The sequence below is a fragment of the Canis lupus genome, unplaced genomic scaffold (assembly GCF_048164855.1).
Source record: "Canis lupus baileyi unplaced genomic scaffold, mCanLup2.hap1 Scaffold_331, whole genome shotgun sequence".
NCBI lineage: Eukaryota > Metazoa > Chordata > Mammalia > Carnivora > Canidae > Canis > Canis lupus.
Window position 1 is genome coordinate 1 of NW_027326555.1, and position 14,661 is coordinate 14,661.

At 51.6% G+C, this 14,661-nt stretch overlaps 1 protein-coding gene across 1 annotated transcript; it reads right to left on the reverse strand.

The window, feature by feature from the left end:
• Nucleotides 1-6: 6 nt before the first annotated feature.
• Nucleotides 7-3,017, reverse strand: LOC140629894 (follitropin subunit beta). The gene is made up of 3 exons (XM_072819372.1): nt 2,833-3,017; nt 1,889-2,053; nt 7-849 (listed from the first exon to the last, which is right to left on the reverse strand). Exons 2-3 carry the CDS (start codon nt 2,045-2,047, stop codon nt 619-621), a joined length of 390 nt encoding a protein of 129 aa, XP_072675473.1. The 5' UTR covers nt 2,048-2,053; nt 2,833-3,017; the 3' UTR covers nt 7-618.
• Nucleotides 3,018-14,661: the final 11,644 nt, after the last annotated feature.

Genomic DNA, 14,661 nt, shown 5'->3' on the forward strand with positions numbered 1-14,661 from the left:
ACAGAGTCTTCAGGAGTCGGACAGGGTTGGTTCAATTTGTGTAAATGATGAAATAGTTGTGGGCCTGGGAAAATCAGCCCATGTTAACATTTCTTGCTTTTGCCCTTAACTAAAGGGCCGGGTGGCGAGAGCTTAGGGAGCCTGAGCTCGGTGACCACCTGGTTGGCGGGAATCCAGCAAGAGGCAGGCGTGCGGACGCTGCAGGTGCACAGGAGGGGAGGTGGCGCTCCTGCACCTGCCGCCTTGCACGGGGTGGCCTCGCCCGTCCCTTCCGGCCTCTCCCCCGCCTCTCCCTGAGGGCGCTCCCGTCAAGGAAGCCGTGGCGGGCGAGTCTCAGGCCGGGCCGGGCTGCAGTCCTGGGGGCTCCGCTCTCGAGGCCTGCGGGGTCTAGAGGAGTGCTGCCTTCTGCACGGGGACCCGCTGGCTGCCCCGGGCCTGGGGACCCCAGTTCCAAGAAGGAGCAGTGGCCCGGGAGGACTTCTAAGAGGGGGGCCGGGCAAGCAGCCCCGTGTCTGGGGACCGGCTCGGACCAGGGGGTGCGGGGGACAGTGCAGCCCGAGGGCAGGGCCCCGGCGCCTCAGCCTGGGGACAAGGCTGCGGCCGGGTGCCCGCGCCTCTTCACTGCTGCGGCTCTCCGAAGGAGCAGTAGCCGGGCCCCAGGCCGCGCACCGTGCAGTCGGTGCTGTCGCTGTCACACCTGCCGCAGTGACACTCGGTGGCGACTGGATACGTGTGCAGGGAGTCCGCGTGGCGGGCGCAGCCGGGCACTCTCACCGTCTCGTACGCCAGCTCCCTGAAGGTGCATGTCTTCTGGATGCTGGGCCTGGCCGCGTCCTTGTACACGAGATCCTGGGGAGCGTGAGGGGGACCGAGTCAGGCTAAAGCACTCGGGAAGGGGCCCCGCACGGGGGACATTGCCTGCCTGCCGCGGGCTCCAGCTTTTACCCCCTAAAGCTCAGCCCAGGGTTCCTAACCGAGGGCACACGGTCCCGTAGGCGCCCCACGCAGGGGCCCCCTAGGTCCTCCCTTTAAATGCCTGTATTGTGCAGGGCTCTCAGTTTCGAGGTATCCACAGTTTGCACTTTGTGCTTTTTTGCACAAAGTCCGAGCACTTTCAATCCAAGCAGAACAGATTCTTTCCCCAGCGATTTCTAGCAACATTATTTGCGCCGAGGGAAGAAACGGGCACGGCTGTTAATTCGGGTTAAGGTCATGCCGTCGGGTCTGTGGATCACGCTCATTTACCTCCCCGTAAAAGGCCTTTCATTAAAAGGTTGCTATTCTCGATTTTGGTTCATAGACAAGCAGCTGTTCTAGGAGAAGACAGTCAGGAAGCACAGTGGAAACTCCTGGCTTGGACTAAGGCACAGAGGCTGCGGGACCACGAGCTAGCGGCGCTGCACCCCGGGGCCTCGGTTTCCCCAGCAGCAGCAGGGGGAAGCCGAGGCTCGTGGAGTCACGCGGGCTCTAATTCTGCGGTGCCAAGTGGCTCCGGGCTGCTTGTTGCCCATGATTAGGGGCCCCGTGTCTGTGCTTTGGTGTGGCCTGAAATGTGTTTTGACACTATTTGGGGCAAGGACCTGGCCTCCGTTACAGCACCGGCTTTGGGGACCAGGGAAGATGCCCCATCGTCGGGCATCTGTGCTCTGTTTCCCTGCCTCTGTCGGACCCAGCCCAGCAGCACTTCGCTGCAAGCGCACGTCGCAGGCGGGGGGTGGGGTGGGGGGTGGTCCGGTGCGAGGCTCTGCTGGACTGACCTGCTCGAGGCCAAGCCCGACCCAAGTGGCGCTAAGGGCCCGGGCTCCTGGCGGGCACGGCGGGGGTTGGGGGGCTGCACAGCGGGGCTGGGGAAGCCCGCACCCTGACTCCCAGCCAAGCCAGCTCCTACCCGCGTGTAGCAGTAGCCGGCACACCAGGTGGCGTTGACGCTTATGCAGAAGCGACACTCCTCCTTCTCCACCGCGATGGTGACGTTGGTCAGCTCACAGCCCGCGCCACAGGCCGCCCTCCAGCAGCAGAGGAGGAAGCAAAACCGGACCGACCTCATCCCGGGCTGGGAAGCAGACAAGGCTCAGAAGAAGCCAAACAATTACTAGCGTGGGAGGTCACCAGACCCCAAACCATTGATCTTCCCGTCCTCCCAGCCGCCGCACTTAGCTCCAGCAACTTTTTCCCTCCTTCCCTTTCCTCTCCCGCTCTTGAACACACGTCTCTTCTTATACCCCTTCTCCTTCTTCTTTTTTTTTTTTTTTTGGTCGAAGTAGACCCCCATTACAGGTCAACACTCCAATATAATGATTTTTTTTGCACAGCAGTATTTAAAGATTGGAGTCTTCTAGTGATTGTTCTGTGGGTGGTAATTGTGATCATCCTCTTCGTCCCTTCATTACCGTTTTAAGGACTATTTTTGTTTATTTTTAAAAAGATTTTAAGACTATTTTTGTTTATTTTAAAAAAAATTTTAAGACTATTTTTGTTTATTTAAAAAAAATTTTTAAGACTATTTTTGTTTATTTTTTTAAGATTTTTTAAGCCTATTTTTGTTTAAAAGGAAAAAGGAAACGGGCTCGCCAGTTTTTGCATCTCGTGAATGTTGTCCGCTGCTTTTGCTTATTACTTTCGTTTAAAGTAAGGCTGCTTGAGAGGCCAGGCGACTTGGGCCACATGCAGTGGCCACCGCGCACTAGCGATACTCAAGTAGCCACATCGACAAGAACAAACCGTCTACGCAACGGCAGTTGGAAAGGTCTCGATGTGTTCTCCGGGTCCTACAGAGCCTGTCCTTTCAAAAGCAGCTGCCACCACTTGGTAAGAACCGACCCCAAGACTCACCTTTGGTCAGCAGCCGCGTCCGGAGAAAGCTGTGGACCGAGTCACGTCTCAGCTCACCTTTTATACAAAATCCCGGGCGACTAACACCTTGTGGACTTGCTGGGTATTAGCTAGAGCAGCGTTAGCCTGACGCCCGCTGTAAGTGAGTCAGTGTTTGGGTGGACGGGGAGATCAAGCCTTGCGGACGTAGTCTAAACGCGGCTCATCGGGAAAAACAACACTACCAGGGATGGAGATTCTGTACAAAGCGAATTTGATACCGCAGCACGCCCACTCCTTCACCTTGTCAAGTTAAATGTGACTCTAGGTTTCTCTGTTGCGCCTTCAACTCCGGGAATTCAGGATCCTTTCCAAGTATCGCATGAGCCTTGTTGAGGCGACGTGTCCACCAGAGGACGCGGTGGGCGAGTTGCTCCGGGAGCGGCTGGAAGCAGACAGATGGAGTCTCTCCTGGCCCAGCCCCCCGTGAAGTGCCAGCTCTGGTTCTCTGTACCCCCACGTCCACGTCCTCTGACCTCAAGTGTCATTCCTTGGCCCCCGTGCTTGTCATTCTCTAAACGTCCTGCTGACTCATTTCTCCAGAGCTTCGCATTCGCGGGGCTTGCCCTGCCTCAAGGGTTTTTGGTTCTCACCCGTGCTCCCCAACGCCTCCCCGTCCCCGGCGAATTGCTCTACCTTCACGCTCACCTGCCTACCGGAATCAAGGCTGGGGCTAGCGGAGAGCTCTAATCTCCGCGGTCTGTTTGCAACCCTTGCTATGCCTCTGTTTCTTCCAGTTGAGTACGAGCCCCTTGGAAACGGGAGCTCCGTTTCGATTTAACAAATATTTATCATTCAAACAGTGGCCGGAGCCAAGGAACAGTGGTAGAAATATCGGGATCTGATGTCAAAGACATAACAGGAGCCCGATCACGTAGGACCTTGGTTTTTGCTGTGAGAGGGGACCAGTGCCGAGGTGCGACGTGACCTGATTTAGGTCTAAAGGGGGTCCCTGCAGCCGCTGCTAATGTAGGGGAAGGGGAGACCACGGAGACTCGTAGACGCCGTTGCGGCAACCCAGATGAGAAACGGTATTTGTGCAGACCAGCGTGTTAGCAGCGGAGGTGGCGGGACGTATTTTGACCCTGGGCATGTGTTGAAAGGACAGCCAAGAGAATTTTCCGGTGGATAAATGTTGAGCATAAGAGAAAGAAGAGGGTCAAGGACGACTGATGATTCTGGGCTGAGCAACTTGAAAGATAACGGACATGGGAGCTGTCAACGAAGGAAGCTTTGAGTAAAGATGAGGAATCCCGTGTAGACTTCTTGAGCTCACATGTCTTCAGGACTCTAGGGGGAAGGCTCAATCTAAACTCTGGGACAGACATATGGGCTGCAGGTATAAGTCTGGGATTCATCGACACGAGCCGGGAAAGAGATTACCAAGGGAGCCCGTATGAATAGAGAAGGTGGAAGGACCAGGTGGAGCCTGGTGTGCTCCGGCGTTCAGGGGGCGAGAATAAGATGAAGGGGGTTTTGCTTCCCGACGGAGAAAGGCCACTGAGCCAGGAGAGGAATGGAGAGAATGTGTTGTCCCAGAAGCCGAGAGAGCACGTCAAAGAGTGAAAGCTCTGCTCGACGTAGCTGACGGGCCAACACGAGGACCGTGAACCCTACGATGTGGGTGCAACGTGAAGGGCACTTGCGTCCTTGGCTAGAGAAGTTTCCTTGGAGTGAGGGGGGCATAACCCTGATTGGGATGTGTTTATTGGTAAGAGAGAAAAAAAAATGAATATAGGCAACTTTTTCCAGGATTTTGATATAAAAATGACCAAATAAATGGGTAATTTGATAAAGTGGAAGTAGGATAAAGATAATTTTATTTTGATTTTTATGTTTTATTTTATTCCATTTTAAAGATTTTATTTATTTATTCATGAGAGACACACACAGAGAGAGAGAGAGGCAGAGACCCAGGCATAATAATATTCTTACTTGCCTGGGTTGTAAGGGTCTGCATGACGTTTAGGGTAAAAAAGTCAACATGAGACCGCTTGGCATGGGTGTGCATTTGCCTTTTGCCCAATTTAGCAGCAGGGACTCAGGTTTATGGGTGACAAATAATTGAATTTATCCAAGCTCATGACTTTGTCAAACATATGGGACAACGATGAAACATAAGGTCCCGGATATTGTGAGTAATAATCCGACATTTACGTGAGTGATATCTGGAATATAGAAATATTTTGAAATCCATTAGTTGTGGGCAAGTAAGAATATTATCAAAGTTATAGGATGCGTAATTAAATATCAGGGAATATGCATTAAATGAAATATAGTCATTCCCGGAAGATTATAGATCGTTTTAATTTTTAATGATTTTAAGTAAATATATGCGAACTTAATGTGTCTTAATGATTAATGCATATATAGTCGTATTTGTTCCTTACACATTCACTTGAAGATGTGAAGAGCTTCTTTCATTGAGCCCTTACTACGTCCAGGCACTTACCTAAACACTGAATACCTGATCACGTATAATCCTCACTAACGTCCCCGAGGGAGTCCCTGTGGTGCTCCCTGTAGTGCTCCCTGGAAGACTGGGGCACGGGGCTGAACACCTTGGTCGGGGCCCCGGGGCCTTTGCACAGGTGGGGTGGCTGCAGAGCTCCGGGCTGCTGGTTGGCCGCAGTGCCCTGTGACCCCACCGACCCCGTAGTTGGAGGGGCCAGACTGGAGCCCCAACCAACCTCTCCCTCTCCCTGTGCAGAGGCCCCAGGCTCTTCTCCCCACTCCGGGCTCTTACGGCCTCACTATCTGGTTCGGGTGCCTCCTGGTTCGTGACGTTGCTCACACAGAGGTCGTTGAAACGCTTTATTGAAAGAAACATACAGGTCTTTCCTGTTACTTTGCGTCCCGATGCCGTAGGGTCTCTAACATACAGCGGAGCTGGGACACTCCTGCTGGACAAGCCCTCGTGGTGCCCCTCAAGCTGCGCGGCTGCACGGCCGCCTCCTGTCCCGCTGTCTGTCTGGGGGCAGACGTCTGCAGGCCGCCCTCCCCGCTGCGGAGGCGGCAGGCTGGGCCTCTGGGAAGGCCGGAGTCAGGCCAGCCCTGTCCCTGCGCCTCCTCTCTCGGCGGTGGCCGCCTTGCCGCCCCGGTCTAGGCCCAGGACGCGGCCCGGCTTCGGGGAGGAGCCGCCCTGGTGACTTGGGCTTCTGCCGCGTGGAGCCACCCGCTGGCTCCGGGAAGGCCCTCAGCTCCTGCGATGTGCGGGGCAGTGCTTCCTCCTGCTGCTGCTGATCCGGGCTGGCCTCACTGTCCCTGCGTGTCCCCCTCCTTAGCAAGTCTGACCCTTGGTAATCAACTCTCCGGACTTAATTTCTCTGTGTTACGGACTGCAGGTGGTTTCTCTTTTCCAGGCTGGAAACCGGTAATACCCTCCTTTACTTTCAGCTCTCTGTCGGGCTTTATGAACCCCGCGTTTAGTGAAGTATTCAATGTTATTCGGGGAGACCCTGGGTCCAGTTCTCACTTTGTTGAAGCCCCTCCCCACTTCCCCAAATCCTATGTCTACTTCTCCGCTTCCTTGAGGGACAAAAGGTGCTGCTCCTCAGGCCTGGGATGCGTGGCTCCTCTCCTTTTCTTCGAAGCTCCTCCACAAGCACTGCCCCAGGATTTCACTTAGAGGGACGGAGCCTCTTCCAGGAGGCGTTGGCTCCACCTGACCCCGTAGCCATGACTCACGGTCCGGCCAGTGCTCTCGATCCCTGTTTCCTTAGTTCCCTGTACTCAGCTCAAGGTGAACATGCATCACGTTGTATTGTAAATGTACAGCACACTTCTCTCGTGCGTTCCGGTGAACCCTTGACTTCAACTGTGCGAGGATCCCCAGAATTTCCACCTGTACCTAAACTCAATGACTCGTATTCTTCTTTCATTTATAAAGAATTTTATTTTATTTATTTATTGATTTTTATTGATTTTTATTTTTTTTTTAGATTCTATTTATTTATTCTTGATAGACATAGAAAGAGAGAGAGGCAGAGACACAGGCAGAGGGAGAAGCAGGCTCCCTGCAGGGAGCCCGACGTGGGACTCGATCCTGGGGCTCCAGGATCACTCCCTGGGCTGAAGGCAGCGCTAAACCACTGAGCCACCCAGGGATCCCCTTGTAAAGAATTTTAATGTCATTTTTAATTGTTTGGGTTAAATAAATAAATAAATAAATACATAAATATTTGGGTTTAAAAATAGGAAAGTAAGTATTTATGCTCATATCTTGATAGATCATTTACTCCTTATAGGATCTGGTCTCTTTTCCCTCCTTTACTTTGCCTGTGTGATGTATGTTTCATAAAGTAAATTTTTAAAAAATGCTTGAGATATTTTAAATAATTTCTAATTAAATGCACCAATTTTAGTTATTCAAATTTACCTTAGTTATTTAAATTTATTTCCTGGGGCAGCCCAGGTGACTCAGCGGTTTCGCACCTGCCTTCAGTCCAGGGCCTGATCCTGGAGACCCAGGATCGAGTCCCACGTCGGGCTCCCTGCATGGAGCCTGCTTCTCCCTCTGCCTGTGTCTCTGCCTCTCTCTCTCGCTCTGTGTCTCTCATGAATAAATAAATAAAATCTTAAAAAAAAAGACTTAAAAAAGAATTAAATTTATTTCCTTTATTTAAATTACAGAGTAATAGATGATATACATGATGGAATATTTTCATGTAAAGCACTAATTTTTTTATTGAGTCTTTACCCTGCCCAATTACCCAACAATCATATAGAGCTGTACTGTCCGATATGGTAGCCCCTACCCACGCGTGGCTGTTAAACACCTGAAATGCAGCTGGTGCAAACTAGGATGTCCTGTGAGTATAAAATACCCATCAACTCAAAGACAAAATAAGAGAGCAAGTACACCATCGCAATGGCTTTTGTATGGTCACACTGAAATGACGTTATTCGGGATGTATCAGGCCACATGAAATCAGTTATTAAGTCAGTCTTACCTATTCCCTTTACTCTACAATTACCTTAAAATGTGGTTCCTAGAAAATTTCAAATCACCCACGTGGCTCATGTTCTATTTCTGTAGGACGCACTCGTATGGAACTTGTTGGCTGATAAGTAGATTTTCAGAGGTCCTGAGACCTGGTTGCTGGTCTGATGTCTGGCCCTTGTGTGTCACGTATTGCGAGGCCAGATCAGTTGATATAACTGTGAGAAAAAAATAAAGTGAGAAGCCCACTGGTTGCCAGTATTTATGAATATGAAGACACAGTGATGCACTTTATATTTCTCAGTGGTGGGGTCAGAAGGGTCATTTGTTATCAGCCAACTGATGACGCAATTATGTTTACGTAGGGTAAGCAGTCAGTAAGCACTTAAGGATTTTATTTTTGGTAACCTGACGCATGAGGGGAAGATCCCGCTTGTTTTTACATCTTCTGTTTTAGGACGGAGCGTCTTGCATACCTGCACACGTGCACAGACACACATGCACTCGGGTACATGGAGACACACGGAGCAAAACGCTGACGCGACAGCTTGTGGGGCTGCTTCCTTAAGCTCATGCGTGTCCTTTGAAAAAAGTATTATAGTCCTCATTTTACAGAAAACAGACATTGTTGAAGTGCCTGCTCTACACCAGTCACCGTGCTAAATATGCGCACGGCAGCCTTGAGCACTCTCGGCAGCTTACCCAGTACGTAACTGCTGCCGTCTGTATACTGTAGGTAAAGAAATGAGGGTCGGAGCGGTGCCTCGGGATGCCCAGTGTCACAGCAAGTACGTGCCAGAGCCTCAATTCCGGACCATGCGAGGAGACTCCGGAGTGCTTGGTGCTCTTCCTTTGGGCATAAAACTGTTTGCAGACAGACTGGACCCTATAAAGCAGAAGCAGGATATGAGGAAGAAGAGAGAGGGGAAAGGTAAGGACACCCTACAATGAATCATTACGCAGAGGGGGCTTATCCAAAAGCTAGATTCTGAAGCCAGGCCGAGGGCATAAACAGCCAGGACATGAAAGGATAAACGGACTCTTGCTGAGCACGTAGGTGCTCGTTACCCTCGTGCTGAGTATTCCGTGTGCGCCGTTTCGATTGCATCGATGAGCACGGGAGCCGCGGCTCAGGTACTATGATCCTCCCCACTTCAGAGACGAGGCAGCTGCGACCCAGAGGCCTCAAATGTCTTCACCAAGTCCAGGTAGCTGGTACAGGGGGGAGCTCACCATCCGGGTCTCCTGCTGTAGGGTCTGTGCTTTCCCTGCTACGCTATCCTATCAGGCTCCCGCCGTCGGACCCCCGTGCGGCCTGTGTTAGAGGAGATACACGTGTGGCTGGTCCCCTGGGCCAGGGCGCTTCCCCGGCAAAGCACAGTTGCTGGAACCTTGGGCCCCGTGTGGCCCGAAGCACAGTGGTTTCTGTGACGAGGCTCTAGCCCCCCTCGTGGTGATGATCAAATATAGGAAGAAGCTGGGGCGCCGACCGGTTGATCGCGTGAGTCTTCATAAGGGTCGGCAGGCCAGTGACCCCGAGTCACCGAACCTCAGGCCACTTCCCTCGATTCCGCTCGCCTGCCGTCTGGGCCCCAACGCCCTACCTTTTACCAAGAGGCCCAGAAGGAGAATGGAGAGCATTCGAATGAGACACATGCACGCTTAAAGGGGACAGAAGACGGCTTCTTGCTCTGGTTCTAATTCGCCCCAAGAGTTATTTATGTCACGTTTCAGAAATTACGTTCACCGTTATCATCTGCTTTTTCCCGATTTTTAGAACTTTCTTTTAAGGCAAGGCAGGGAGTTAAACCACTGATTGGCTTGCTGGCATTACATCGAATGCTAGGATTTTGACGTTTACTTCAAATTTTTTACAAGAATGTGGAATTCAAGGCGTCCTATTTTAGGTGACTCCAGAGTTTATTATTAGGCGGCGGAAAGGTCACGGCTGTAGCGCCGAGGCTGCTGCTTAGCCCGACCTCGTTCCGTGGCCTCCTCGCACAGCAGGAGGGAGGTCGGCGGGCACGCGCCCTGCACGACGGTGAGACACCCCAGCGCCCTGGGCCGGAGTGGCCGTGTTTTGAACAAAAAGACGTGATTAAAATGTTGGGTGACGGATTCCAGGAGCTTCGGGAGACAGGAGGCAAGTAACTTCGGCCCTTTCTTCTTCTTCTTGGTTCCCCCCCATCCTGCTCCCGGAAGGAGGCTGTGGAGCCGCTGCTGCCAGGACCTGAACCCACCTGCCGCGCACACACCTTCCGGAGCAGAGCTGCCCGTCCGGACTCAGTCTGCATAATCTGAGTCTCCCACGAAAGGGAGAACAATTTCCGCCTCGTGTAGGCCACGACTATTTTGGGTTCATCGCTTGAAGCTGAATGAATTTCACGGATACGTATGGTCAAAGCCGTCATCAGAGTAGAGCTCCAATTCTTAGGCCAAATGCCTAGCAGAACTAGATTTTGGGTTTTTTTGTTTTTGTTTGTGTTTTTTTTTTTTTTTTTTTTTTTTTTTTTTTTTTTTTTTTTAAGGATGACTAGCTTTTATAGAGTCTGTGGAGGGCAGGGAAAGCCTACGGTATCTTGAGACGCCCTGAGAATGAGTCTTGGCAGTAGGATCCTGGAAACATCAAAATGGGGAAAACTGCCATTTAAAAACTGCTTGTTTTTGTCACGTAAATGATGGGGATTTTAAGCATCCTTGGTGAAGGAACTTTTTTAGTTAGACAAAAATGCAGGTGATGGGAAGGCTTTCTTTGTTTCCTTTATTCTGTTTTTCCTTTTCTGCACCGGTAGTAAGGGAATCTTTTGTCCCAGGGCTTTATTTTTTTTATCTTTTTATTTTTTTATTTTTTTGACCCAGGGCATTGATGTGATGTCACTAGAGATAAGCAAGGAAGGTTTGACGATAGATGCTTAGCTGTGGAGGATTTGAAAAGTCGGCTACGACTATGGAGGAGTGAGAAAGCAAGGTGGGTATGGCCTTGATCTGGGGAAAGCAGCAGGCCAGGAGCAGGAAGGTGGACACGAGAAGCAACAGGGAGATTAGGGGACAGAAGATGCCCGGGTGTCCCGCGGAGGCCGACTCAGGGTAGACGGAAGCGGTCAGGAAAAGTGGGGATGCTTAGGTGACTCTGGGTCTTCCGGAGACGCTAATAAGGTGTTTTCTAGTGATCTTTCCCCTTTATGCCTACCCGGTGCCGTGGGGGACAGGAGAAGGGGTTGCCTAGGGCTAAACGTGTCTTATCAACTGGACATGTTTGTGGAGGTGGGTCTGGGACACCAATCGAAGGAAAACACCACGTTTCTTGAATGTGAACTTGGGAAAATATACCTTCAAGTGACGAGATACAGACCAACCTAAGGAGGAAGAGCTGCCACGTGTTGTCAGAGAAGGAGGTGTCGGTTCTCGTTTGGGGCTTTGCTTTAGGAAGATGAAAGAAATGTCTTCTCTGGGGCCCAAGTGACAAAGTGGGGCATGGCATTGAATAAGAAGATTTTCCTACCTCAACAGGGAAGCCAGCGTCCCTCTTTCCATGCTAGTGGTTTCAGCGATATCCGTGGTGTGAACGCTGGCCCTCAGATGACGGGCGTTATGTACAGGGGAGACTGCTCTCCCATCCTACCCAGGGAGAGCCAGAGCGAGAGGGAACATGGCAGACGCTGGGTAAAGAACGAGGCTGCGTAACTGGTCTATGGGCACGTGAAGCATCTCTCTGCAAACCTCCTAAAGAATTGGGGGCACTCGGGGCATGATTAGGATTCTCCTGGAAAGTTGGAAAGGCGGGGGGCTAAGGGTCACCGAAATCTGGGCGTCGGGTGAATCATTAGTTGAATGAGGATTCATCAAAAGAGAGGACCTAATATTTTTAAAAGGGAAGAGTCTGTGCAAACCCCAGAGAAAAATGAGAGCACAGTGCATCCTAAGGGCTTTGGTGTGCGTAGCTCCACCTGGGCCATGTGGGAACTTGACACACTTGACAAATGTGCAGCGGAGACTGTGACTTTACGTAGAGATCACGGTATGCGCCGGCTACCAACGTAATGGATTAGCTCTGAGCTTCATTTAGTTGTCAGAATTCTGGGGGAAACTCTGAAAGGGTTATTATTTTTAAAAACAAAAGGAAACCAGCTACAGTCAATAGAGAATCTTCTTATTTAGATTTTAAAATATGAGGTAGGATTTTTATACTCCCCAAAAAAAAGGAAGGAGGAGGAGGAGGAGGAGGAGGAGGAGGAGGAAGAGGAGGAGGAGAAGAAGAAGAAGAAGAAGAAGAAGAAGAAGAAGGAGGAGGAGGAGAAGGAGGAGGAGGAGGAGGAGGAGAAGAAGAAGAAGAAGAAAAGGAGGAGGAGGGGGAGGAGGTGATCTTGGGGCCGGTGTGGTCCCCATGCCCTGAGCCCCCCGCCTATGTGACCTCCGTGGCTGAGGACTCCCAGGCTGCGATGAAGGGTCTTGAACCAGGAGGACTCACCCGGACTATCTGGTCCAGGTGGTCATCTAGGTCCGGGCAAGAGGGAGAGGCGTGAGGGTCATAGTGGGGACACGGTGACAACAGGAGGACAGGAGGTGCAGTGGTGAAGGCAGGGCTGCAGGGGTGCCACAGCTGAGGGGGCCGCGCAGGCTGGGAGGGGCGGGGAAGGGCCTCGCCCACGGCCTCCGCAGGAGCACGGCTCTGCCCACACTGATTTAACCCAGTGACACTGTTGTGGACCCCGATCCCTTGGACTGCGGGAGGGTAGATCTGTGGTGCTCGAAGTCATTGAACTTTTCTTTTATTTATTTATTTTTTTTGTAATAAGGCTGCATTTGTTTTTATTGGTGGCAGGTGCCAGGGGCCCTCCTACTGCTCGAGTGGTGTTGGCCTCACGACCAGTGTGGCCACGAGCTAAGGTCCCCACCGCTGCCTGGCTGGGTATGTGGACGGCTAGGGAGAGGAGGCGGCTGGACGCCACCCAGGCCAGGGCTGATGGGGACGAGGGTGGCATGGCCCCCAGCAGGAACGCTGGGCTCAGCCCACAGCCCGGCCACCGGGCTGCCCTGGAGGCTGGACGGGCTTCCACGGCCGAGGGCGCCTGGGCCCCGGGGCAGCCAGGACGGAGCCCTCAGGTCGGCCCTGACCGGGTGCCAGAGCTGCTGGCAGCCACTCGTTGGAGTGGCCACAGCACAGCCACCGCCACCCCCGGCTCTTGCCTCTGCCCCCTCCTGTCCCTGCGCGGCCACCTGCACAGGGCCGGGCGGCCGCACCTGCACGCACAGCCGATCCTTCGCTCCACCTTCCAACAGTTACTGGGATTCTGCGCCCCATTATGCAGATTTTCAGGTGACAAGATTTTTGATTGAATCAAATCCATGTGTGGATGAGCCTCCTCGAAGGCCGGTTAGCCCAGGGCATTGATTATGCTCCGGGTCAGACTCACCTGAGGCCCCAATCCGTGGGCACTGACGGTGCGACAGGTAACGGCGATGGAATGTGAGGAAGGAAGGGACCCGCGTTGGTGTTTCTAGGTGCCGCTCCCCGGGCTTGGGCTCGGGCTCACTTCACCTGGCACGACGTCCTCCGGGCTCGTCACGGCCTAGTGGATGACGGGATTGCCTTTTCTTTTCTTCTTCTTCTTCTTCTTTTTTTTTTTTTAAGATTTTATTTATTTATTCATAGAGACACACAGAGAGAGACACAGAGAGAGGCGGAGACCCAGGCAGAGGGAGAAGCAGGCTCCATGCAGGGAGCCCGACGTGGGACTCGATCCCTAGACCCCAGGATCAGGCCCTGGGCTGAAGGCAGCGCTAAACCTCTGAGCCACCCGGGCTGCCCTCTTTTCTTTCCTTTTCTTTCTCTTTTCTCTTCTTTTTCTTTTCTTTTCTCTTTTCTCTTTTTTCTTTTCCTTTCCTTTCCTTTCCTTTCCTTTCCTTTCCTTTCCTTTCCTTTCCTTTCCTTTCCTTTCCTTTCTCTTTCCTTTTCCTTTTTTCTTTTCCTTTTCTTTTCTCTTTTTCTTTTCTTTTTTCTTTTCATTTTCTTCTTCCTCTAGGATTCCTGTAATGTAAATGCTACTACATTTGATGGAGTCACCGAGTTCCCTAAGTCTATTCCATTTTGCATAATTCTTTTATCCTCTCTTTTGTTCTTCTTGATGACTTTCCATTACTCTGTCTTCTAGGTTATTAATTCATTTCTCGGTTTCATTGCAACAAGCATGCTTCTAATCTCATTTATTGCACTCTTCATCTGTGATTGGTTCTTCTTTATGACCATGTTTAGGGTCTCACTAATGTCTTCCATTCTGTTCTCAAGTCCAGTGAGTAATTTTTTTTTTTAAAGATTCCATCCATTTATTCATGAGAGATACAGAGAGAGAGAGAGAGAGAGAGAGAGAGAGAGGCAGAGACACAGGCAGAGGGAGAAGTAGGCTCCATGCAGGGATCCTGACGTGGGACTCGATCCCAGGTCTCCAGGATCACGCCCTGGGTTAAAACAGTGTTAAACCACTGAGCCACCCGGGCTGCCCCCAGTGAGTATTTTAAATACTCCATCAGGCATATAACATCTGTTTTGCTTAGATCTCTGGCTGTGGCCCTGTCCAGTTCCTTCATTTGGGACAAATTTCTCTGTCTTCTCACTTTGTCTAAGTGAAGCTACCTTTCCTGTCCTTGAGGGTAATGGGTTTGTGAAGAAGAGGTCCTGTAGTGCCCTGCAGTGAGTGCCCCTTGCTCGGGCCCGGTGCTTCTGAGAGTATCTCAGTGTGTGCTGAGTGTGCTCTGCTGTTCTGTCCTGACTGGTGTATCCTTCAGGCCAGTTGTTTACGGGGGCTTTCTTTGCCTCTTGTGGGCACTGTTTGGTCTCTGGCGTATGTTTG